We start from the raw sequence: 24,490 nt of genomic DNA, 5'->3' as shown, positions 1-24,490 counted from the left end.
TGTTTTTTTAATAACTTTTTTCTTTGACCAAATAACGAATCATTTCTTAAATACGAAAATCTTGGAAAAAGATAAAAATGGTTAGGTAATCTCAATACTTGCCAATTATTGTCTTGGTGTATCATGTCACGTGTATTGGATTCTCGGTGAGTTAAAACAAGAAACCTAACAAACGCTTGATTTGTTAAATAATTAATATAAGGATTATACATATTTTTGACAACTATTAAAAAATACATAATTTTGAAACTTTAACTAAATTAAAAAATTTACAATTTATTACGCATAGTAAGATCATATTTGAGAAAAATTAATTCCCACCATTTTCCAGCTGGGTTTTAGAAGAAGCAAAAACTATTTATACAAAAAAGTTGTATGTTTAAGACAACAGATAAAATTTATAATTTTTTTAAAACAAATTATTTTCATACATCTTAAAATTTGGAACTTATGATTAATTTTTAACAATTTTTCCTATTAAAGCCGATTTATTAAGTAAAAATTAACTTTGTTGTTTATACAAACAAAATTAAATATTTCAAAAATATTTTATTCATAAAATTACCTAAATAAAAAATTCATTTTGATTATCATCAATTGTAATAATAATTAATTACATATATAATTGATTATTTAAATAATTTAATTTTTATAATTGTTTTAAGCACATTTTATATTTATTAACTTTAATAAACATAGAATGTAGAGAACCATGAAAAAGTGACACTCTGAAAAAGATAAGAAAAAAAAATGAAAGATAACTAATCGATATAATTACCAATATAATATGACAAGAAGAGAGAAATAAAAAGAAATAAAAAGTGTCATCAAAGTATTAGTAAATCTAATTTTAGTAATTAATTGAGAGCTAAATTCTTTCGAGTTTTCCACGCATACTATTATTTAAAATATTTTATTTTGCTGTAACACAAGTTTTAATCTAAAATTCATTACTAAAATTAGACTGTGTTTTAGAAGAAGGAAGTTTAGTATCGCATTGATAACATAATTATAAAAAAAAGGTTTAGTAATTTACAAGGTTGTTTGATGAAATTATTCTTTAAACATAATTTTTTTCTATAAATCTTTGAAAGAAATAAGTTGTCCGAAACATGTTCTTAATATAAACATACATTTTAATTACATTCAACAATTTAAAATTTATTGTATCTTTATATGTTTGGTAAAAAAAATTATAAGTATTTTCTAAGAGAGGTAATTGTATTTAAGTTTAATAAAATTATCTAAATATTAGGTCAATTTGTTTAAAATTAAAAAATAATTTTTTAAAAGTGAATTTTTAAGATAGAAGTTATATCTTAAAAAAAAATATTTTTAATAAAATAATTTATTTTGAACTTTTTTTTTACAAATTTGACTATAGTTAAAAAAACCTTAAACAAGCATTTCATATCATTTAATGCAGTTATATACTTAATATGAGATTATTGATTAATAAAAATTGGAAGAATATGAGATGATGATGTAAGCGCTTATCGATAGTTGTATTCATTCACTATTTCCATCTAAAACCAAAAGAACCTTAAAATGTTTATTTGATTTGATAACTAACCTTAAATGTCACAATAATTAAAAAGGGGAAAGCAAAGGAAGTGCATAGCATAGGTGAGAAGAAAGGAGGAATGATGAAGAGAAGAGGTGACTGATATCATTCACTCACTGCAGCAGAGAGAGCAAAGAGCAAAGAAAAAAAGAAAACCTTTGGATCCCAAAAAAGCCATCTTTTTTCCCACCCCACTTTCTCTCTTCCCAAACACCGCCGTATTTCGCTTTCTTTTATCCCTTCCATGCCACACTTCTCTTCAATTCTTCTTTTTTAATCTTATCTTTCTTCTTCTCTCCACCCTTTCACCACTGTTGGAGAGAAAAGGGTCTCATTCACACTCACCAATGGGAGTTCGTTGCTCTAAATTCTCTCTCTGCTGGTGGCCTTCCCACATCAAATCAAACCTTCATGACTTGTCTGATAATGGTGAGTTGGTGACCTTCTTCTTCCCACTTCTCTGGGAACACAAACCAACAATAAAAATGTAATTTTTAATTTGAATGTTAACTTCATTTGTGTTTTTGATTTGTGGGTGCAGATGATGATGGGAAGAGGAATGAGAAGGATCCTTGGGGAGGGTTCAGTGAGTACAGTTTGGATCAGCTGAGAGTTGCCACCTCAGGATTTTCACCGGACAACATTGTCTCAGAGCATGGAGAGAAGGCTCCAAATGTTGTCTACAGAGGGATGCTTGAAGATGATAGGGTGGTTGCTGTGAAGCGCTTCAACAAGTCTGCTTGGCCTGATTCTCGACAATTCCTAGTTCGTGCTCTTCTGCTCTTGCTTTTGCTTTTGTGTTTTCTTGCATGTATGTGGAAATTTATGTTCGATTTTGGCGTCTGGTTTGGTTCGACTTTTTTTAGGAGGAGGCACGTGCAGTGGGGCAGCTAAGGAATGAGCGTTTAGCTAACTTGGTTGGATGTTGCTGTGAGGGGGAGGAGAGATTGCTTGTGGCAGAGTTCATGCCTAATGAAACACTCTCCAAACATCTTTTTCACTGTGAGTTTTAGTTTTCTTCAGAAATCAACAGGAGAGAAGATCTGATTTTGATGTCATTTTGTTAAACTCCTATTGTGATTTGAATGATATGCTTTAGAAGCTACATCAAGGGTCAAATTTTAGTGATTTACTCTCTCAATTTTGTCCCCATGTTTGTTGATGTAGTGTGTGAAATATTGTTTCCGTTTGTGCCCCTGATTTTGTGATTGGAAACTGCTCTGGCAGGGGAAAGCGAGCCTATGAAATGGGCAATGAGGCTGAGGGTGGCCTTGTATTTAGCTCAAGCTTTGGAATACTGCAGCAGTAAGGGAAGGGCATTGTACCATGATCTTAATGCTTATAGAATTTTGTTTGACCAGGTACTTCATCTCTTAACCAGTTTTGTGCTTCTTTTATTATGTTTTGATTTTGTGCCTCCTCCATTATGTTTTGTCAACTTACACGGTACCAATGGTGGAAAACAGGAAGGCAACCCTAGACTCTCTTGTTTTGGACTCATGAAAAACAGTAGGGATGGCAGAAGCTACAGTACGAATTTAGCCTTCACTCCTCCAGAGTACTTGAGGACAGGTAATAATATAGCCTTTTTTTATTATTGTTTTACTTGGGGCTAAAGGGTTTTGTATTGTTAATAAGCCTTCTGATTATTAATTCCCTGAGTGAGCTCACATGTGTTCAAAATTTGCCAGGAAGGATCACTGCTGAAAGTGTAGTTTACAGTTTTGGCACCCTATTGCTTGATCTTCTGAGTGGAAAGCATATCCCTCCCAGTCATGTACACACCCTCTTTTCCCATTTCTTGTCTTCATTTTAATTTAAGTTGGCATTGTGTTCAGTAAATCAGACCTGTACAATGTCAGCACTTCATGATTGAATTTTACTAGATTTGCTGAACATCCTATGATGGTTTGGCTTAAAACGGTCATAGCATATATAAATTCATAAATGAATAGGTAAAGTAATCCCTTTACTTGCAGGCACTTGACCTTATACGAGGTAAAAATTTTCTGATGCTGATGGACTCATGTTTGGAAGGTCATTTTTCAAATGATGATGGAACTGAGTTAGTGAGATTAGCTTCGCGATGTTTACAATATGAACCTCGTGAGAGACCAAATGTTAAGTCGCTTGTGACTGCTCTATCCTCTCTTCAGAAAGAAACTTCGGTATGCTCTTCTTTTTCTCTCTTTGATTTTTGTCTCGAGTTCTTTTATTACAAGTCAATCATTGATCAAAGTTTACTTGGTTGATATGTGTATATTAGTGAAGCCAGTTGGAAGCATAGAAATGTACTTGGTTTAAAGCTTGTGGTATTTTGCAGATACCGTCAAATGTTTTAATGGGCATACCAGATAGGAGTCTGTCATCAAAGGAAACAGTTTCATTGACACCTTTCGGTGATGCTTGTTCAAGAAGAGATCTGACTGCAATACATGAAATTTTGGAAAAGGTGGCATACAAGGATGATGAAGATGTTGCAAATGAGGTAATTCATTATTTCTATTTCGTCCTCAGTTGGACTTTTATTCTGATAATGCTGGTGTCTTCTTTCTTTAAGTCTCTTCCAATTGGCTCAGTTGCTTTGAGGTCAACGTTTAATGAACTTCCAGTTGCTTTTTCATTGTGTTGAAAAATGGTCACATGACACCGTCTGGATTTGGTCTATATATAGACAAGTGTGATCTTTTGCTAAAAAGACACTGGTGATAGCCCATAGATAGGTTACTGAAGACATGGTGTTGTAAATCTTTCCTATCCATGACATTTTACCTTTTTGTGTGTCTTCATTCTAGTGAATACCATCTTGGTTTTGGTTTTGGTTTTCCAATGCCATTATGGGAAAAAATATGTAGTATGGCAAAAAAATGCGTTCTTTGCTAATTTCTTTTTAGTTCTTAGCAGAGGTGGACCTTCCTTACAAATGATATTAATGGATTTGTGTCCTTTCATTGTGTCGCAGCTGTCCTTCCAAATGTGGACAAATCAAATACAAGAAACTCTAAATTCTAAGAAGCAAGGCGATTCTGCTTTTCATGCTAGAGACTTCTCAAAGGCCATTGACTGCTATACACAGGTACGTCAGCTAGAACTAGGAATAGGCTATCCAGGATAAATTTGCAAAACAACATTCTAACATCAATTCTTTGTAACATCAGTGTCAATCTTTTGACACTGGAAATAAAATACTTCACTACTGTCAATTTGATGAAGTATTAGCCAGCATATCCACCAACGTTTGTCTTTACTACATTGAATATTTTGGCTAGAACAATCATACATGGGTTGGTAGAATAAAGGGATTATTACTTTGAATCATCCAAAAGCCTTTAGAATTTTAAGTTGGGGACAGTTTTAAATGGTACTATATATCTTGCAATTTGCAAAAAGAGGGAGATATGTCCATAATATACACTAACAAAGCCAGTTAAACCTTACCAATATCATAGATCATATGTTCCAGGCCATTACTCATGAAGACTGATCAGTGGCTAATGGATATCCGTGCTAGCTTTCTTTTGTTAGACAGAAGTTCACAATACTTCTTAACTTGTTTTGTGTAGTTTATCGACGGTGGAACCATGATATCACCAACCGTGTATGCCAGGCGCTGCTTATGCTACCTGATGAATGACATGGCACAAGAAGCACTTGGAGATGCCATGCAAGCTCAATCAATATCTCCCGCCTGGCCAACTGCATACTATCTTCAAGCAGCTGCTCTCTTCAACCTTGGCATGGACAATGATGCACAGGAAAGTCTTAAAGATGGCACAACACTCGAAACCAGGAAGTATAGAAATTGAAACTGTATAGTCTTTTTCCTTTCTTCTACTTCCCCACATTGATCAAGCAAATTTTTTATATATTGCTGTTAGCTGTATGTAATTTATATATGCTTTAGACTCCTAATTGCGATGGCTATGGCATCCTTGCATTCTCTCTTGTATTTTTGGTCCAATGCTGTGAATCTCAAATTGCTCAGATTCATGTAAAAGACGTCTTATTTCTTGTCAGCCATTCTCACCCACCTAAGTCGTATACTTTCTAAACAAATTCATGAACACAGTAAATTTCAGCATCCTTCATATCTTAAACCACTATACACTAGGCCAAATTTGTCAAGATAAAAAATATAAAATCATTAGACACTCGCCTCAACAATAATTTGTGATTAGAAAATTGAAGAATGAAATTAGCGAAAGGTAATTTCCTAGAGTTGACCGTAGACTAGCTCAACTTGACCATAGATATTAATCTCCTTTACTATACAAAAACAAAGACCTTGACCCTATATCAGCTCAGGCTTCCATCTCAAGTTTTTCTATCAACAGTGGTGGACATATATTTATCATTACTGTGACAATTAGGTGCACATAATAACCTTGCGCGTGTTCATACTCCCACAAAAAAACGTTCTTGGTAATTGTTAGCAACTAAGGTACTCAAATAAACATAATTTTTCCCCATTAAAACAACATAAGTTATGAAATTAAATTAGAAGAGGAGTTCTAAGAGCATCTGTAATGGGGGTTGCTTATAAGCAACTCCTATGTCACATCACTGCCAAATCAGCTCTGGCCCACTTTATAGGTTGTTTAAATTTTAGCAGAATTGCTTCTACAAGCAATTCTGCTAAAATTTAAGCAACCCAAAAAGTGGGTTAGAGCTGAGTTGGCAGTGATGTGACACAAGGAGTTGCTTATAAGCAACTCCCATTGGAGATGCTCTAAGGAAATATCCAAGCAGTCAGAATAAAAAAGAAATATTCACTAAACAGTATGAAGTGTGACAAATCAATTATTACTTGGATTGGTTTGTGATGTTCCCTGGTTCAACGAAAGGTGTCTGTGACTCTGCCTGTGTCTGCTTGAGATACCCTAATAATTCACAGGTCAAAATGCAAATTCAGAAACAAAAATTGAAATAAGAAATCCATTACGAGGAGAAGATATTAAGTAAAGATTTTGAGTCAGACTTTGGCAGATGTAACAACAGGGCACAAATCTGTTGAAGGAAAATTATTCAATGTCAGAAGCAACTGACAAACACGAAAAAGCATGGGAAGGATACATAAACGTTCCATATTGACCAAGGTGGACCAATTTGAGCCCTAGGACCTTTTCGTTTCATTTTTAATGTTGTTGGATTAGAGAAAAAGGTAACACAAATGGTACCTGTAAATTGCAGATTTAAATCGTCAATCACAGATGTAAATTGTGGAATTAAGTCTTAACTATGTTCCTTGAATCTGGAAATTTTCTTTCTTTAGCGTCTCTACACCCTAAATTAGAGAAAAAGATAAATTAGATTTTTTCCTTTTTTTGTAAGCTGATTTTTTTATTTATCAGGTAGGCTGAGCTATTAATATATTTACAGGCCCATGTGATCCAAACCCAATTAGCCCGTTATTAGTAAGATCTAATTATGGAGGGTTTTGTTTGTTTGTTTGGTCAAAACACGAAGGTCTCATTTCTCTATTTCACCAGGTCCACCCAAACATTTTAGCTGTCAGTCTATTTAATTTTTAAATGTTATTTTTAATTTATTATGTGATTTTATTGATTGTGAAGATATTATGGTTTGACAATTGATAGACTTGTTAATTATTATTGAAGACTATTCTTATTTTGGTTTTTTTTGAAGGAGTATAATTATTTTATGTTGGTTGAAGTGATAACTATTAACTATTGTATTTGTGTTGGCGATTTTTTTTAAAATTTTTCAGTGAAGGAAATTTACTTCAATTTTCTTTTGGGTTAGGTTGCAACAACTCTATCATATATAATTTTCACCCCCTTAATTAAAAAGGTAGATCTTATGATTTTTGCTACCAGTGGTTGTAATATAAGCAAATCTTTAGGTGACAAAGAAAATACTCATGTGCTAATTCTTATTGACAATAGAACGAAAAGAAGAAAAAAAGAACTAGTTTTGAACCTTTTAAGTCCAACAATATGTACAAAATGTGTAAGATGTTTTTTATTCTAATAATCTGGTGGGCCAACACGGTGGCCTACTTCTAAGCAGGGCAGGCTAAGGGCTTCAGCCCATCGTAACCAAATTTTGTCAGGCAGGCCGAAACAGAACAGGCTGACTTGTTTTACTTCTCATATGAATTGAAACTTGTGTTACTTAATATTATATATTTTTTACACTTTTTTTATTTTATAATAACAATAGAGAAAAAGAGGCATTCAGCACCTCTTTATTTATTAAAAAAACAAAAATAAAATAAAACATGATTATATAGCGGGCAACTACTTGAAAAGTGTGATATTTACCGTGAAGAAAGAAAAAAAAAACTAAATAAAAATTTAAAAGAAAAAATATTTGGACAAAATAGTTCAAAAAATTGTATACGCTAAAATGAAAATATTTTATTTATTATTAGTATAGAAATATAGATATAACATATTTTATTACTTAATGTAATTTGACATTTTTTCCAATTCAATGGATTTAATTATTTTTAAGTAGACCTTATAATTAATATCATTCTTTTATATCAATATTGATTGATCCAAATAGTAACAATTTGTATCTTTTAACCAATCCTTTTGTGTTCTTCTAGTCTTTGGTCTTTGACAACACTTGATCATTGCTTTCGACACCATGCTTACCTAAAAAAAATCTTCATTCCTTTATATTTTAGGGTTTTTTAGTTTTAATTTAATATAATTTTTTAATCTCAATTGGTTAATAAATAAATGTAAAATAATTTTAGTTACAAAAGTTTTCACTTCAAAATTTGAAATGCAACGAAAAAGTCTGAAAAAAATATTAAAATATATACTATTTTTTAATTAAATAACTTTAGCAATACATGAAAAAAATAATATGTACAACATTTTAAATAATAAAAAAAAAGAACATGGAATATATGGATCAAAAAGAGAACATGGAATCTTTATTTCGTTTTCGTGTTGTCAGTTTTTCAAATTACTTTTTATGCAGAGTTACATGCATAGGCTCGATCCATTATTTCATTTATTTATTTTCTGTGTATGTCATAGCACAGTTGCAGATTTTTTTTTTCTGTACATATTCTGAAGCACAAGAATAGCATTTCAATCAATCCACCTGGTACAATGGATTAGATATTTGATCATGTTCATGGGGCCAAACAAATATCAAGCTTTGATGTGTAGATGCTGCTGTCACTTTCAGCTTCTAAGCAGCTCCCAAGCTCCTGATCCAGTTCCAATCCTGCATCAACGTAATTCATTTATTGGCTTGAATTTATCCAAGTTTCAAGAATTATTGGCTCCTCAACAATGATCAATTCGGAGGAAAAAAAAAAAAGAATAAAACCATTAGGAAACAATAGAGGGGAATAGATTATCACCTCAAAAAGCCAACAAATGCTCTAAGACCCATATAGATGGTCAAAGCAATCCAAATTCCTACGAAACCTCCAGCAGATGATAAAATAAGTAGACAAATTATGCTCACAATTGCCACCACAACCTGTCACAGTGCAGAAGATCATCATAATGTACAAAATCAATTAGTATCCTTCCTTTGCTTCATATTTGCTAGTTGCTACCAATATGTGTACGCATTTCTATTGCGTTTACTTTTGCTAATAATTTTAAAAAATAAGCATGTTTATCTTACTAAAAACTGTGTATAGAGTGTCATTGAGGAAGCAATTTAGAAGCTTGGATATTGAGTATTTATCCTAGATCATTTATAATGAGTGGTGCAATATTGGTAGGAAGAGGCTATTGGGTTTACATAAAATATGCTGTGTATAATCTCTTATAGCATGAAAGAAAAATACCCACCAAAGAAATGGCTGAATAAGCAAAATCAGATGCCCCAAAGTTGATACCATCAAATACAAATGCCAAAGTGTTGAGGGGTTGAGTGGCTGCTACAAACTGATCAAAATCATTATGAATGCAAGTTCCACCGTTTTGGGAGTTTATAAGAAGGGGTAGTGATTTGAACATCAATAATTTACCGGAATCCCAATTCTGATGAGGTGAAGGACATTAACATCTTCTGTAAAAAGTTTAACTCCAAAATGCAATCCTGTTCCAAGAATGAATGCTAGAGCCAACCCCAGAACCAAACCTAGCTGCAGTTTAATTGTTTGTTACATTACAATTTACAACTAATCAATCTCTGGCGGAAAGATGGCGAGATCTTTTCACAGTGTAAAAAACCTGTATTACTCGTGATGCGGTTGCCTTGGCCTTTTCATAGTCCTTGTTGGCAAATGCACCTGCAAGAATTGCCTGAAACAAGCATGATGTTATCATACAAGTTATGAACAATTAGTAAAGATAATTTCTTTTATTCCTAAAGAGTGGCAGGTTCTCTAAATCAATCAATAGATTAAGTTAAACAAAACTTTGTCACACTGCAAAAACAATGTGCAAGGCTTTGATATAAAACCTGCATGAATTAAAACGGCAGGTGAATTACTGGACAATGAGCTGACATGATATCTAACCTGGCCAGCAACAGCCAGACCATCAGCAAGAAGGGACACTGCTAACCAAATCTGCAGGCAGACTTGAAATGCAGCCATGGATGTTGGTCCCTGACGCGCAGCTAATGATGCTGACAGTGTCACACAGAATGTTACAGCAATTACTCTTATTAGTAAAAGAAAGCCTGGATGACAAAAATGAAACAGGGAAGCACAAATAGTGTCAAATGTCAATGCTCAAATGCTAGGTGACCTAATGTCAATGCTCAAGTGCTAGGTGATCTAATGTCAATGCTCAAGTGCTAGGTGACTTCAATTCTAGGGGAACAATTTATAATAGAAGTGTCAACTTGAATACAAAAGGAAGAAGAAGAGATGGTAGAAATTTTTTGTAAGACATTCTAGATGCACCAAAATATGTGATTAAATAGCATAAAAATGAAATAAGAAAAAGTTATGCATTCTCTCATTAATAGTGTCATTGCAAGTTCATTACTGCGACTCCAGACCAAAATTCTGTTCTATAAAATTAAGTTGATTGAACCAGTAATCTGTTTTGTAATCTAGAATATGAAGCTTCAAAGTATTTATTTCTATAATAAACTCAAAAGTATGAATAACATAATTGATAATGCTATCCCCTTTTTGAAGCTCATTTGGTCTAGCAAAATAAATCATACCATTTTTAAGAAATCGATCAAACTGTAGATGCTTGATGCTTGGAGGTATAAGATCAACTTTTTTCACCAAGCTCCATAGAAGTATAACAGAAATTAGGTACCTAAATTCCCAGTTAATTTGAAAATAAGAGATGACTAAGGCCAAAAGAAGAAAAAGAAAAATAAGAGATAACTGACGTGATAATGCTGCATTGCATCTAAATGACAGTATAATCAGAGCATTTGGACTGCAATGAAATAATACTTACTGAGATATAACATGAGCAATAGCTGCACCACTGACACCCAAACGGAAAACAAATATGAACAAAGGATCCAATGCTATGTTGGTCACATCTCCTGCCACTTGATTATATCAGAGAAGAGTCGTTAGAATCAATCAGATAATAGCAAATAACTAGATATTTCTTAAATTTGTGAGATTTCGTCTGACTCAACTTTATAAAATTGACTTGTAAGGTGATGGTTAGTGGGGTTTCCAGCAAAATTACAACTAAGTAACAATACAATTCTGTTAAGGCATACATGTGGCATATAAAGGTGTTTTAGTGTCTTTAAATCCTCGGAAGATTCCCTGCATTGCTAATGAGAGAAGAACTGCAGGAGCACCAAGGGACCTCAATATCAGGTAGTTCTGAGCAGGGCTTAGCATAGGAGAGTCCTGAATAAATATAATGTACAATTTAGCATTCATCCATACTGTTACAAGGTCCAATCACTAAAGGAACAAGTTAAAAAAAATGTCAAGCTGCTTAAAGTAAAAGCAAAATTCTCTTAATATTTCTATAAAGCACTTACTGAGGTTACCCCCATGTAGTTCAATAAAGGTTTTGCAGCAGATATGAGGAACATTGTCTGGATGAGCCCAATAATACCACCAATAACTAATGCTGATGAAGCAGAAGGGATATGCTTTCTCTTATGTTCAACCTTAAAGTCAATACCAACCAAATCTAATATTTGATCATTTCCACCTGTGTCTGACCAGAAAAGGATTCAAATTTCAAAATGTGCCAATGTAGGAAACTTCATATTAGCAGTCCTGTGAAGCAATAAGATGTTTACTCTAAAAGATACCTTTACGTGGCATTAGTTCTTTTATTTCATCAGCCATAATTGGAGCTTCTTCCAAGCATTTACTCTTCTCTACTAAAGGACAGGCTTCATTAAGGGTATCTTCTTCAGCAACAAAAGAGGTAGTGACACTAACTAGTGGGAATATTGCAATCCTTGATATTTGATTGAAGAGTGCTATGGACACCCCTACAGCTGCAAGCTCCACTGGACCTGTAGGTATGGTGAATAAATAACATTCAACAATATATAGTCATATGACAAACTTAGATTAAGAAAGATGTCTATTGTTTATACAAATCTCAAAGTTAGTAAACTAATAGAAAGTACCTATTTGACCAATGAATGCTGTGTCAACCAGGGAAGCAATAGGGTCAGCTGTCAAAGCCATTGCTGAAGGCAATGCAATTGACAATATTTCACGACCAAGATTGTCAGATTTGAAAACTAGTCTGCAGTAAGATGAAAATCAGGAACTGCATTAGGAGAGTGTAAGAATAAATACTCAGAATGAAAAACTAAAATCAATGTGGTTAAAGCTTCCCTAGTCACTACAAAACAATGAAAGCACTAGGCAAGGGAAGGGCAGTGGAATTGAAATTTTCACTATACCATGAAATTAATATCATTCAAATTTAAAAAAGAAAATTCAGAGGAAAGAAATTACGGTTTAAATGATACTATGAATTTTGTAGAATGAACGAAACTAAAAGTTTAGCCTAAATTTTTGGATTTTTCAGGAAAAAAAAAAAAAGAAGATATTTTCCTTGTACATAATGCCTAAAAGGGAGGAAGAAGAAAGATACAAAAACAAGTACAAAATAAAATAAAAAGAAACCAAAGAGGTAAAAAGGAATCAAACTTCTCCCACAAACTAAAATTAACTCATGTACCTTAATCTTTTTAGATGCTCCTTCATCTAAATTTTATTTGACTTGGTACATACGTTGATTTGAACTTATAAGAGAGGTTTAATTATTATTATTTTTATTTTCTCCTTTTATTGAGAAATTTACATTTACTCATTTGAAATGCCAATAAACCCTACCTAGCATCTGTAAAGAAATTGAAAATTGGAATTCTCCTCCCATTTCCTGATGAATGGAGACTATCTTTGCCTGCCATCTCTAGGATGCCAAATTCAGAATGCTGCTTAGAAAACCACTGAACAGAAGTTGAATAGAATTTAGAGTTATAAGTTAAGTCACTAATACGAAAATGAAAGGATATAAAATGGGCTCCAATAAGTAGAAAATAGAAATGCCTTGTCTTTTCAATTTTTGGCTGGCATTGATTGCTACAATTAAGTGATGTCAGAATTCAGAGAACGTTTCTCCTTGTTTATTTGATTATAGTACCAACACCGAAAAGTTTAAACAGTAAGTTACCTATCTCACTTCCAGAGGAAGTTGAAAGGAAATTTCCTTGGAAACAGCTTCAAACATGAGCAAAGTTGGACCATTGAGATTTGAAACTGAAACATGAGAGTGATTCGAAAGAGAAGACCTAAAGAGGGTGTATATAGACCGGCACAACTGCACAAGTCCATCCATATAAGACAAAGGATGATAGTTAATTGCCATTGAGATTCTCCCTTGACTAAAACAGCATCCAATATTTGGTGTATGTACTGTCATGTAGACGTAAAGTTCTAGCGTACTAAAACATCTTATGTTAGCTTCCAAATTTATTCTATATCTGCCCATGAAAACTGAAAAAACAACATAATAATATATTCTTCATGAGATCACGAGGTAGGTCTTTGGAAAGTAGATTATGAATTTAACTTAACCTTTAAAAATTAATTTTATTTTCTTTTTATATATAATATATAGGATATTTTGAACATAAAATTTATAAGATTAGACATCAATAAATAATTCTTATCTATACAAAAGATGTAACAACAATCTTTTAAAATAAATTTATACCATTTTAGAACTTGAATTATGGAATTCATCAAAATTATTTCTTACTTTTATATATATATATATATATATGAGAGGGGTTATAATTACACCGGTATAACTTTTACTAAGTATTACACCGCTCAATAAATTTATATTAAATATGAATTTTATAAATTTAACCGTTAGATTGAAAGTTCATATCTCTTAGATCATATATACAAAATTTTATATCAATTCAAGATGATTTGATACTAATATGAACAATCACCTTCAAATTGTTGTTATTGAGTGGTGTAACACTTTTTTTTTGTTCGTCCTTGAAATATCCAAGGCTGGTAGGTGGTGATTAATCTCACCGCTATGTTGGAGGCACCTCAAAGGGTGGGATAGCTGGTCCCAAGATTTAACGCGGCTGCATACACAAGGCAAGATTTGAATCCCTGACCTTACTTAAGCGTGGATCAACCCCTACCGCTGAACCACACGCTTGGAGTTGAGCGGTGTAACACTTAATCAAAGTTATACCGGTGTAATTATAACATCTCTATGCACATATAGACCTAATTATTAGGATATAGAATATCTAGCATAGAAGGAAAAAGAATAAGAACACTTGAACAGAAAAACGTTAAGTAGCACAGTTGGCAGGGGTAGGAGATTAGGAAAGTTAGACCAAAAGTGGCCGTGGCAATTGACAACCATCGGTAAGTGTCCTGCCACATAAAAACACCACCCTCTCTGGGAAACAACGAAAGAGAGACATGCACATTATTCAAAAGCAAATAGTTGTGTAAAAGAAAGTAGAACCAATTCCAAAGGTATTAGCAAGTGCATTACGTTTGCTTTCACAATTCTCTTGTCCTTTATTAACTGAATTTGTCTGCTTATTGCCAACTTGCGATTAACACCAAATCTAGTGATGTTTACTTACCATGATGGTATATTGGTGCTTCTTAAAGCCTTGGTTCAGACCAGAGAGGACTCTCTCCGTATCATATATATGCCAAAAATTCTTAATTTTTTATGCCAACTATATTTGATGTTTTTAATCTAAAATTATTTTTAAAATAATAAATGAGAATATTATTTATAATAAATATGAATACGAATATTTTCGTAAATGTATTCTATATTTTATATAAAATTATGAATATTAAATACATTGAACTATTTTCTCAAATATGTGTGAATTTTTTTTTACATAGTTATAGAAAGTGTAGCTATTGCTATTAGTGTTAGGCTTATCAGCTAAACGTCCTATGGAACGAATAATTCTAAGAACTAAGAAGTAAACGCCAAGACAAACTTCTTAACATATTATCTATTATTGTTTGGTTAAAATTTATTAAAACCTACAAAACTAGACTAGTTAACTAAAGACTTGCAAACAATTTTTTTAAATATAATTTTCAATAAATTTTGGTCACTTGTAAATAGAATTTATTCAAAAGATTTTTTTAGCTACGATATTAACATAAATATTTTTCAACTTTGTTGAAAGCTAGTTTCTCTCAAAATTTTAACCGTTTTAAGACTATCTCTTTTAGTATTTTTTTATTTATCAAATTTAAGACTCGATCTTAAAATTTTGAAGTTTAAAAATCAATCACAACACTAATTGAATCAGCGAACATTAGTATTCAAAAGATGTGTTCGAAAGTATGTTAATGATATTTTTCTAATTCTAAATTATTTTATTGTAAAAAATTTATAAATTATTTTACTTATTAAACAATTTTTTTTTATATTTTTAAGAAACTAAATATAATTATTTCTATTTAATTCTTATTTTATGTCGTATAAAAAAGATTAATATGAAGATATAATAGAAAATATTATGATAATATCAAAATCGGCTAAAAAAGACTAAAACTAAGATATTTATAGAATTGTCAAAATGGTTCGTTAAACCCGATCCAACCCATCATGTATTGGATAATAGGTGAGCTAACCTAACCCAACTTCTTTTTTAGTGAGCATAAAAAAATTAATCCGGCTCAAATTACCATGAATTGGTGAATTAAATAAATTGACTCACTTAAATTATAGTAAAAAAAAAAAGATTGAATATTAAATAATATGATTTTGTTAAAGGTAATAACCATTAATAAATTGTTATATTTTTTAATATTTATTTACTTTTAAGACTTAAATATATTTTTACTCCTTATAAAATGATCGAGTTTTAATTTTGGTATTGTAAATTTTTTTTGTTTTTCATCATGTAATATCTATTTTTATTATTATTATTTATTAATGGCATTTTCGTAAATTTTTATAAAGGTATAGGGTGTTTTGGTAATTTTGGAACGGGCTGTTCTAAAAGCGGAACGGGCCGTTCCAAGCACAAAAAATAAACTAGTTAAGAAGTTGAGAACGGGCCTAGAACGGGCTGTTCCAAAAGGAGAACGGGTCGTTCTGATTTTGGAACAAGCCGTTCTGGAGGGAGTACGGGCCGTTCCGGAAGGAGAATGGACCATTCTGGATGAGTCCCAGAACGGGCCGTTCCAGTTCAAAAATTTACGTAGATTTAAAGGGCCCAGAACGGGCGTTCCACTTTTGGAACGGGTCGTTCCGGGTTAGGCAGGGCAAAACTCTATAAATAGGGGCTGGGGTGTTTGGAAAAGGAGGATTTTGAGAGAGGAGGTCCTAGAGAGAGAAAGAGGAGAGAGAGAGAAAGAAAGAGAGAGGAGGGGAAAGAAAAGAGGAGAGAGAAAGAGAAATCCAAGAGAAGGAGGTTCTGCTAGGGGAAAGAAAAGAGAAGGGAGAGGAGAAGGTTCTGCCCTAGTTTCGATTCCTATTTATCCAAGTAAGGGTAGTACTTATAAGACTTAATCTAGTATATATGAGCATGATAGGGGTAGTATAACTTTTAATATGTTATTTTGTTTATATGAAGATTATCATTTGTTTAAGTTGATGGTTGTTTTAAGTGTTTAGTTATTTATGTTATTATATTGAATGATTTGGCATGGTTATGGAAAGTTTTGTATGTAATTATGGAATATGATATATGTGTGTGGTTTGGAAAGCTAATAGAACTTAGAGGAGTAAGGTTATGGTATGGATTAGATCTCTTGGTGAGATCAGGATATAATCTTTGAAAAATATGGAATTTGGGAATCCCATGGTGAGGATTCCAATATAGAACTTTTTCAAAGGTTATATGATAAACCACTTCAGATGTTAGGTGAATTCTAAAGTACTCCTCTAAGTATTCTATTTGCTACCGGTATGGGTCCAGGCCGAGTCATACCGATGGATGAGGTGGCCACGATCACCAGGGTTACGTGACGACGTAATCCAACTGTATATTTTCCATGAGAGGTTAGGCGTGAGACATGGGTTGATGACATGTTTCACCGTATCAACACTTGGTTTGGATGTGTTGAGGCCAACATTTGGTTTGGATGTGTTGGTTACATCATGGATTATACTGTGGTGTGACTTTGTTTTGGATGTGGAATATGTATACATATGGTATGAATTGTATACATTGGTTATGGATTCTTTATTATCATAAAATATGTATGCGTTGGCATGGATGTGTATACATTATATTTTGGATTGGTCTATATTTAGCTTGGAAATGACTTGTTGGTCTGGAGAAATACTGTGGATAAATATATGTTTAATGATATTTTATTATGATGTACTATGATTGGTTTTATATGTGTTATCCCTTATATTTTCATGATGGACTGTGATGATCTCACTATGTGGGAGAGCAGATCAGGTGTGAGGCCTTGGGATAGCAAGGAGTCTTTTGGATAACTGCTTTGAGAAGTGGCTAGGTTTAGAGCTTGACCAGCACCTAGGATGTCTTATTTTGATGTCTTCATGACGTTGTAATTATATTACCTTTTTGTATTACTGTATAACCTTACTGAGGATAATGACTTTATTATAAAAATATGTTATATATTTTGGAAACAATTTTATATGTTATTGTATATTTACATTCTAGCGTAGCTGACCCTTGTTCTATTTTTTTAATATATATTATTTATCTTTGGTTGGTTCTGGATGTGACGGCCTAGAGTGGGTCGTTACACATCCTCCTAAAACTTATAAGCATTATTTTTTATCCTTGTAAAATAAGCAAATTTTAGTTTTGGTTCTTGGAGAAATATTTTTCCTAATTTTTCACTCTAAACTCTAAAATCTCTATTTTTTAACCAAAATGGTGATTTTAATGAAGATAAATAACATTTATTCAAAGAACCTATAAAAAATTTAGAGGTGTCACTATCAATAAAAGTTGTAGGTAATACAATAAATAGTCACTTAATTTTTTAATAAACAAATAAGTAGTTAAAAATATCTATATAATAATAGAAATTAATAATAATAATTCTAAATTTTAGAGGAATGAAAAAGACAATTTTTTTTACTAGAACCAAAATCAAAATATATTTATTTTGTAGCAATTAAAATCATATTTAAGCTTATTTTTAATTATTTAATTAGTACTCTTAAAATAATAATTAACAAAATTGTAAACAATGTTTGAATTTTTATTAATATATATATATATATATATATATATATATATATATATATATTATTAAATTCCCTTTTTTTTAGTTGTGTCAAAGCTTCAAAATACTTCATAAGTAGACATTCTCTCTATTTTAATTTAACTTTCTTTAAGTTAAGACAAACGGGTTTTCCATGCTCAAGCAACTTATTTATTTATTTTTTTAAATTTACCCATAAATTTGTTTCTTCTACAGTAAAAAAATGCTTATATACTGGAAAACAAAACTAAAATCCCATAAAAAAAAGGAAAACTTTACGGTACGCATGGGTACCGGAATAGTCGAATATATTTTATATTTTTTTATTGTAATTATTTGTTTTATTTTTATTTTTATTTATTATTTTTAATAATTTATTTTTATAAAATTTTCTATATCTTTAAATTATTTTTATATTTTTAAAATTTTATTTTAATGTAGCATCTATTATAATTAAATAATTTAATATTAATATTAATATTTTGTTAATACATTTTAATTTTTTTTAGTATTAATTTTTTAAATATATAGTATAAATTAATTTTTCAATTATATATTTTTTTTCTTATTTTAATATTTTTATACTATTATTATATTTTTTGTTTTTAATTTTTTAATTCTATCACATATAAATAAAATTTATTATGAAAATTAAGCTTTTGATTATTTTTTTTGAATTAGTTTTTTTGATTGATTTATCTTCTACAAATTTTTTATCTAAAATTTATGTTATTTTAAATTTATTTTTTAAAATTTATTTGTTCGCATAATTTGAAGTATCAAAACCCTTCAATTATCATGGGTATCATAGCAGTTCTCTAAAAAAAATTACAAATTGTACTCGTGGCAGTATCAATTTTTTTTATAATATAAATTACTTATATTGTTTTTCTTAAACGTTAAATTTTGATGCCTGTGTGGATTCAAATATTTGGGTTATTGTTAGACTTTATTTTCTATAGCTTAAAAATTATTTAAAAGTTAAAATATTTAAGTTAAAGATGAAGTATTTAATAATTTTTTTATATATAATCTAATATTTCTTAAGTAATATGCTTTTTTGAAATAAAGAAAAAAACTTAAAACTTTTTAAGAACTCTTTTTGGAACGTTCTTTATTAAACAAATAACTTTTTTTTATTTTAACATATTGTTAGTTTTTACTTGATCCAATTTATATTTTTCACAAAAAAGAAAAACTCAAAAAGTTAAAATAAACACTATATAAACCCATAATGCATAATTGATACCTAAAGAATTCAGCCAATATTTGTGATGTGGTCCATTGAAACTCCAAAAGCAAGTATTTGCTCAACCATATAACTTAATGAGTCATTTTCTAGGTTGAGGATGTTAGGTAAAACCACCTAGTTTACGTATTTAAAACACTTGGTTTAACTATCAACAACGTCATTTCCGTTCATAACCGTCTAGAAAAGCGCTGATGCATTCAAAAGCTATATTTCAAACATTCTTGTTCTCTTTATTCCTTTGTTTAAAAGTCAAATATCTTTATAACCATCCAATCAATTAGATTAATAACATAGAAGACGCACACCGCAACATCGATAAAAACATGGAACAAGAGGACAAGGATAAGAACAAAGTAAAACACAAGGGAAAAAGACGAAGAATTCATCTTTAACTCCGAGGTGTGCGGAGCATTCACTAACTGGAAATTGGAACATCCGAAAAGAATTTTCTGACGGATAATGATAGCTGTCAAATTTCAGCTATATGAATGCAATATCTAAATTCACACACAACAATATAACACTTGTTCTGCAAAATTTATAGAAAAAAACCCATTCAAGGCATAAACTACAACATATCCTGAATGGCAGGATGCCCTTACATTTCAGTAAATGTTCTACCCCGGATCTAAAATGACCAACTGTATCCATGTCGCACCTAAATCTCATCAAAACCTCCCCAAGATTATTTTAGAAAGAATCGGAAAAAAGATTAGCAGTTTGCTTTAACTGCTGATAATAATAAGGAGGATTCATACATGAACGTATACAAAATTCTTAAATTAGAAATTCAGTGTAGGCAAATTTATATAGTAGGCCTCTTACCACAAGCCAATGAATTTCCACCATACTCCTCCAAGTCCAAGCCAGATTATAATGTTAACAATGCTAATGACGAATCCATAGCCCCACCATTTAGCAAGAGGAACGTAGTTGGCACCGAAAAACACTGGAGCTGATCCAATTCCATAATGAGTAAGGCCACCCATAAGGTTGGAGAGGAAGGACAGCACTATGGCTCCAAAGAATGGCGGAGTCCCCAGAGCAGTGGCAACAGACAAAAATGCAGTAAACATGGCACCAATATGAGCAGCTCCACTTGCAAAGAAGTAATGAGAGTAAAAGTAGAGAAGGACCAGAATTCCAAAAGATAGTTGCCATGATAGACCCAATCCACCGACAAACTGTATAAATAACGACATTTGCAAATCATTTCATCAAAATAATCAAGGAATATAACAAATTATTTTAATTTCTCAAAATGTAAAATTAAATTTTATAAACACATACACGTTGCGTAATGCATATTCTCTTATGCTGATGCCACAAATCTGGAAAGTACCAATAATATAAAGTATGCATGTAAATTATTATTACAATTGAAGAGCATTTCTCCAGGGGCAATCATCACGTTTTGACTATGACAGCGATGTTGATAAACTCAGAAGTAGGAACAAAGCAGAGAAATGAAACTAGATGCATAATGAAGATTAGAGGCAAGTATGTCCCTTTATCATATGCAGTTGGAAACTTGTTAGCTTCTTCATATTTCAGAACAATAAAAAGGTTCGTGACTTCATGTGTTTCTCTGGTCTACTAAAACAACTACAACAATTTGATAATGACAAACTGAAACTAATTGTCAAATATTAAACCATGCATTCACAATTTCACCCCAAATAACAGATAAAAAGGCAAAAGGACTAAACAGCAATTATCAGGTGCAGCTTAAGTTATGTTAAATGAATATTAGCCAGCAGTGAGAAGATACGAAACTGAAAAAATACCTTGACTACAGTTTGACTGAACCAAGAAATGAGACCATATTTGTTCAAATACCCAGCCATTGCTATGAGGGCAGCAAACCATGTGAGAGTATCCCAGGCAACTCCTTCAGCTAAGCACTCCTTCCATGTTACAACCCCAGTGACAAGAAGTACAGCTAATCCAAGAATTGCAGCAGATACAGCATCAATATTAAGAAGCCCTCCAAATACCCAAAGTCCCACCTGGCAAGTGAGAGGGAATAAGTTACTAAACAACAAGATTCTTAGAGTTTAAAGTACCACGTATTTATTCACCTTATTAAGACACAAATCATACAGCAACACAATTATATTAAATGGTTAGATTCACAGACCAATAAGAAGCTGCAAGTAACCAACCAAGGGACTTGCAACTAAACAAAATTAAAGAGGGCACAACTTGTCATAACCAATGTTTGAGTTTTACAGTTAACTTGACCAAAAAGCAAAATGAACTTATGTCACAATCAGAATAGCACTGAAATTGAATGTTAAACTCAACCAAGGACAGAAAACCCAATAGCACACAGATTAGAAACCAAAGCATAACATTACGTTAAAAGTAATAACAAAGAACAACCATAATTCGGAGGCGAATGGCCAAATGAGCCCTAAGGACCAACTCTACATTTGATTAGCATTTTTCACAGAAGAGAACATTTGATAACGATATCCAAAGCTGCTTATGAGTGACTGACAAGCTAAGACTGCTAGAAACCAAATAACAGAGTCGCTAATGCTAATGCAATCAAATTCGTCCACAAACATCGTTCCAAATTAGTCGTTTCACACTTTCACTCCATTAGACAATGCCCATTCAAGTGTAGAGTCCGTTGCATAGACAGCAAAATAGACTCATCCATTCGATTAATAAACTAAAATCACTTTTAAAAACATAATACTCTTTTAACCTCATGTCAGTTACGTTCAACTTTGTCCTAACTGCAACATAACTATAGCATAACAATAACACCCACATGTTACATCCTACAAAACACTATTACTGAGGACACTAAATACACCTAAATTACGCAATAAGATTTGATTACCGTGAGAAACAGAGTGGCGGTCATGATCTTCTCATGGGCAGTCATGGGCCCCATCGTCTCCAACTTCTCCTTCGCAAGCTTAGGAGCATCTGGACTATTCTTCAGCGTCGGCGGGTATATAACATACAAGATCAACGGCACCAACACCAACGACGCCAACCCCGGAACAATAGCAGCCTTGGCCCAATCCAACCACCCTATCGTCTGATTAATCGAGTTCAACGTAAGCGTCGCGCACAGAGGATTCGCCGCCATCGCCGTCAGAAACATCGCCGACGTAATCACCGAAGTCTGAAAACAAGTAAGCATCAGCCACGCCCCCAACCTGTTCTCCGTCCCGTCGCCGGCGTTGCTCCCGCACGCCACGCAGAGCGCCTTCACCAGCGGCAGGAAAATCCCCCCCGCCCTCGCCGACACCGAGGGAATCGCCGGCGCCAGCAATGCCTCGCTGAAGACCAAGCTGTAACCTAACCCTAGCGAGGAGCTACCGAAGAGCTTCACGAACTGGTACGCCACGCGGTTTCCGAGGCCGGTCTTGATGAATCCCTTGGCGAAGAAGAACGCGAGCGCGATGAGCCACGGGATGGGGTCGCCGAAGCCGGAGAACGCGGCGGCGAACGGTAGGGTTTTGGTGAGGACGGAAACGCCCAAGCCTAAAATCGCCACCGCGCCGAGGGGTAACGGTTGCGTTATAATGCCGACGATTGTGCCGAGGAAAATCGCGAGTAACTGCCACGCGTTGCGGTTCACGCCGGCGGGAACGGGAGAGTACCAGAGTAAGACTCCCGTCGCGACGGAGGCTAGTAAAGGTTTTATTGAAGCGCCTTGCCATGGCTGAGGTGGTGCCGGCGCCGGCGCCGGAGTGATGGAGGCGGCGGAGGCTCGGACGGTGAGAGAGGGGAGTTTGCGATTTGAAACGAGGTTCGGTTTTTTGAGTGAGAAATTAGGGAAAGTGGAAATGGAAGCGTGGAGGTTTTGTTTGAGAGGAATGGAGGCGAAGCGGCGTGGTTTGACGGTGGTAGAGTTGCGGCGGAGGCGGAGGGAGGGGAGGGCGGTGGTGGTGAGTGCTAGGGAGGCCATGATTGGAGGGAGTGGGGATCTGGTGAGGTGGCGGTGTTGGAGCTTAATAGAGTAGCGGCGTGTGATGTGGGGCGTTGGATTTGGATTGGACGGTGGAGATTGGGTGTGGAATATGCGGCTTTGTTTGTTGGTGAGGAATTGGTGGCTTCAGTGCTCTTTCGCTTTGTGATTGACGTCTGAGATGTCGATGTCTCCGCCACAACTCACAAGAAAGAGAATCAGATCTAGTTTTGTTCTTCTCTCCGTGGGGACCCTACTCGAGGGACACGTGGCGACATTTGAGTGGGTCATCTTCCACGTCGGATGAACACGTGGTGATGGCATCGCTCCGATAGAAACTGCTTTGGGCTTTTCGAGCATCTAAAAAACCCAACACACTCAAAACTCACTACTGCCAATTACAAGTTTTAAATGTCAAAAGATGGTCATAAATCATAATTATTTTATTATTTGCTTTTCTGTTCTGTTTTTTAATATAAAATAGTTTAATTAACTTATAATGTGAGGGAAAGAATAACCAGATAAATAAAAAATATGTTGAATAATTCTTACACATTTCTTTATCATTTTATCTTTGTATAATTCTTTCTAACTCACTCATATAAACTTTATTTTTTCAAATTTCTCTTACTTCATAAACAACCACTCCTGTATTTTTAATAAATACCTATTATTATATAATTTTTATTATTTATTATTTTAAGAAATAATTTATGAAAGTACAAAATATCTTTTTGACGCTAGTTATAAATAAGTTTATTTCTTTGAGTTGCTGGGAGATTTTAAAATAATAGATATAATTTATAATAACTTTTATTAAAATAACTTTGTGCCACACATGTATAAACAATTATATTGAATACCATGTGTGCTTTAAAAATGAGCTTACAATATGTTAATCATCACTAAGTCTAAACTAAGTAAAATTCTTTGTCTAAATTAGTTATTAGTGGTTACAAAATGTCTAGTATATGTCTAAACTAGTACGATACTAGTATTACTAGTATTGACTATATTAAAAAAAAGGGCTCAATAATGTTAAAATTGTTTTGGTATTAAAGTTAGTTGAGTACTAACATCTAATCAATGACAAATAAAAATCTTATTTTCTAA

At 33.0% G+C, this 24,490-nt stretch overlaps 3 protein-coding genes and 1 long non-coding RNA gene across 7 annotated transcripts; 1 reads left to right on the top strand and 3 right to left on the bottom strand.

Moving 5' to 3' along the window:
* Positions 1-1,857: 1,857 nt before the first annotated feature.
* Positions 1,858-9,035, top strand: LOC109791347 (serine/threonine-protein kinase BSK5). Its single transcript, XM_020350635.3, has 10 exons — positions 1,858-1,993; positions 2,106-2,329; positions 2,431-2,566; positions 2,792-2,925; positions 3,031-3,136; positions 3,256-3,341; positions 3,544-3,732; positions 3,888-4,052; positions 4,527-4,640; positions 5,128-9,035. The coding sequence occupies exons 1-10, from the start codon at positions 1,912-1,914 to the stop codon at positions 5,368-5,370; spliced, it is 1,479 nt and encodes a 492-aa protein (XP_020206224.1). The 5' UTR covers positions 1,858-1,911; the 3' UTR covers positions 5,371-9,035.
* Positions 4,850-6,884, bottom strand: LOC114915312 (uncharacterized). 2 transcript variants are annotated; one of them, XR_014428775.1, is made up of 3 exons: positions 6,742-6,884; positions 6,372-6,444; positions 4,850-5,611 (listed from the first exon to the last, which is right to left on the bottom strand). It is a non-coding gene; the product is annotated as an uncharacterized LOC114915312 (long non-coding RNA). The 2 variants fall into 2 exon arrangements; XR_014428776.1 differs by lacking the exon at positions 6,742-6,884 and adding an exon at positions 6,543-6,730.
* LOC109791349 (protein DETOXIFICATION 42) lies at positions 8,449-13,308 on the bottom strand. Of its 3 annotated transcripts, none has more exons than XM_020350637.3 (14): positions 13,150-13,308; positions 12,810-12,925; positions 12,092-12,213; positions 11,765-11,974; positions 11,486-11,667; positions 11,213-11,348; positions 10,936-11,032; positions 10,688-10,788; positions 10,029-10,192; positions 9,739-9,810; positions 9,534-9,650; positions 9,355-9,450; positions 8,913-9,034; positions 8,449-8,773 (listed from the first exon to the last, which is right to left on the bottom strand). In XM_020350637.3, exons 2-14 carry the CDS (start codon positions 12,884-12,886, stop codon positions 8,731-8,733), a joined length of 1,539 nt encoding a protein of 512 aa, XP_020206226.1. In that variant the 5' UTR covers positions 12,887-12,925; positions 13,150-13,308; the 3' UTR covers positions 8,449-8,730. The 3 variants fall into 3 exon arrangements, with proteins under 3 accessions (XP_020206226.1, XP_020206229.1, XP_020206228.1); XM_020350640.3 differs by having other exon boundaries at positions 10,029-10,138; XM_020350639.3 differs by having other exon boundaries at positions 11,486-11,661.
* Positions 13,309-19,961: 6,653 nt separating this feature from the next.
* DIT1 (dicarboxylate transporter 1) lies at positions 19,962-23,593 on the bottom strand. Its single transcript, XM_020350631.3, has 3 exons — positions 22,298-23,593; positions 21,231-21,452; positions 19,962-20,627 (listed from the first exon to the last, which is right to left on the bottom strand). The coding sequence occupies exons 1-3, from the start codon at positions 23,375-23,377 to the stop codon at positions 20,265-20,267; spliced, it is 1,665 nt and encodes a 554-aa protein (XP_020206220.2). The 5' UTR covers positions 23,378-23,593; the 3' UTR covers positions 19,962-20,264.
* Positions 23,594-24,490: the final 897 nt, after the last annotated feature.

The sequence above is a fragment of the Cajanus cajan genome, chromosome 8 (assembly GCF_000230855.2).
Source record: "Cajanus cajan strain Asha chromosome 8, NIPB_CcT2T_4, whole genome shotgun sequence".
Classification (NCBI taxonomy): Eukaryota; Viridiplantae; Streptophyta; class Magnoliopsida; order Fabales; family Fabaceae; genus Cajanus; species Cajanus cajan.
This window is presented reverse-complemented; position numbering and strand designations above follow the sequence as displayed.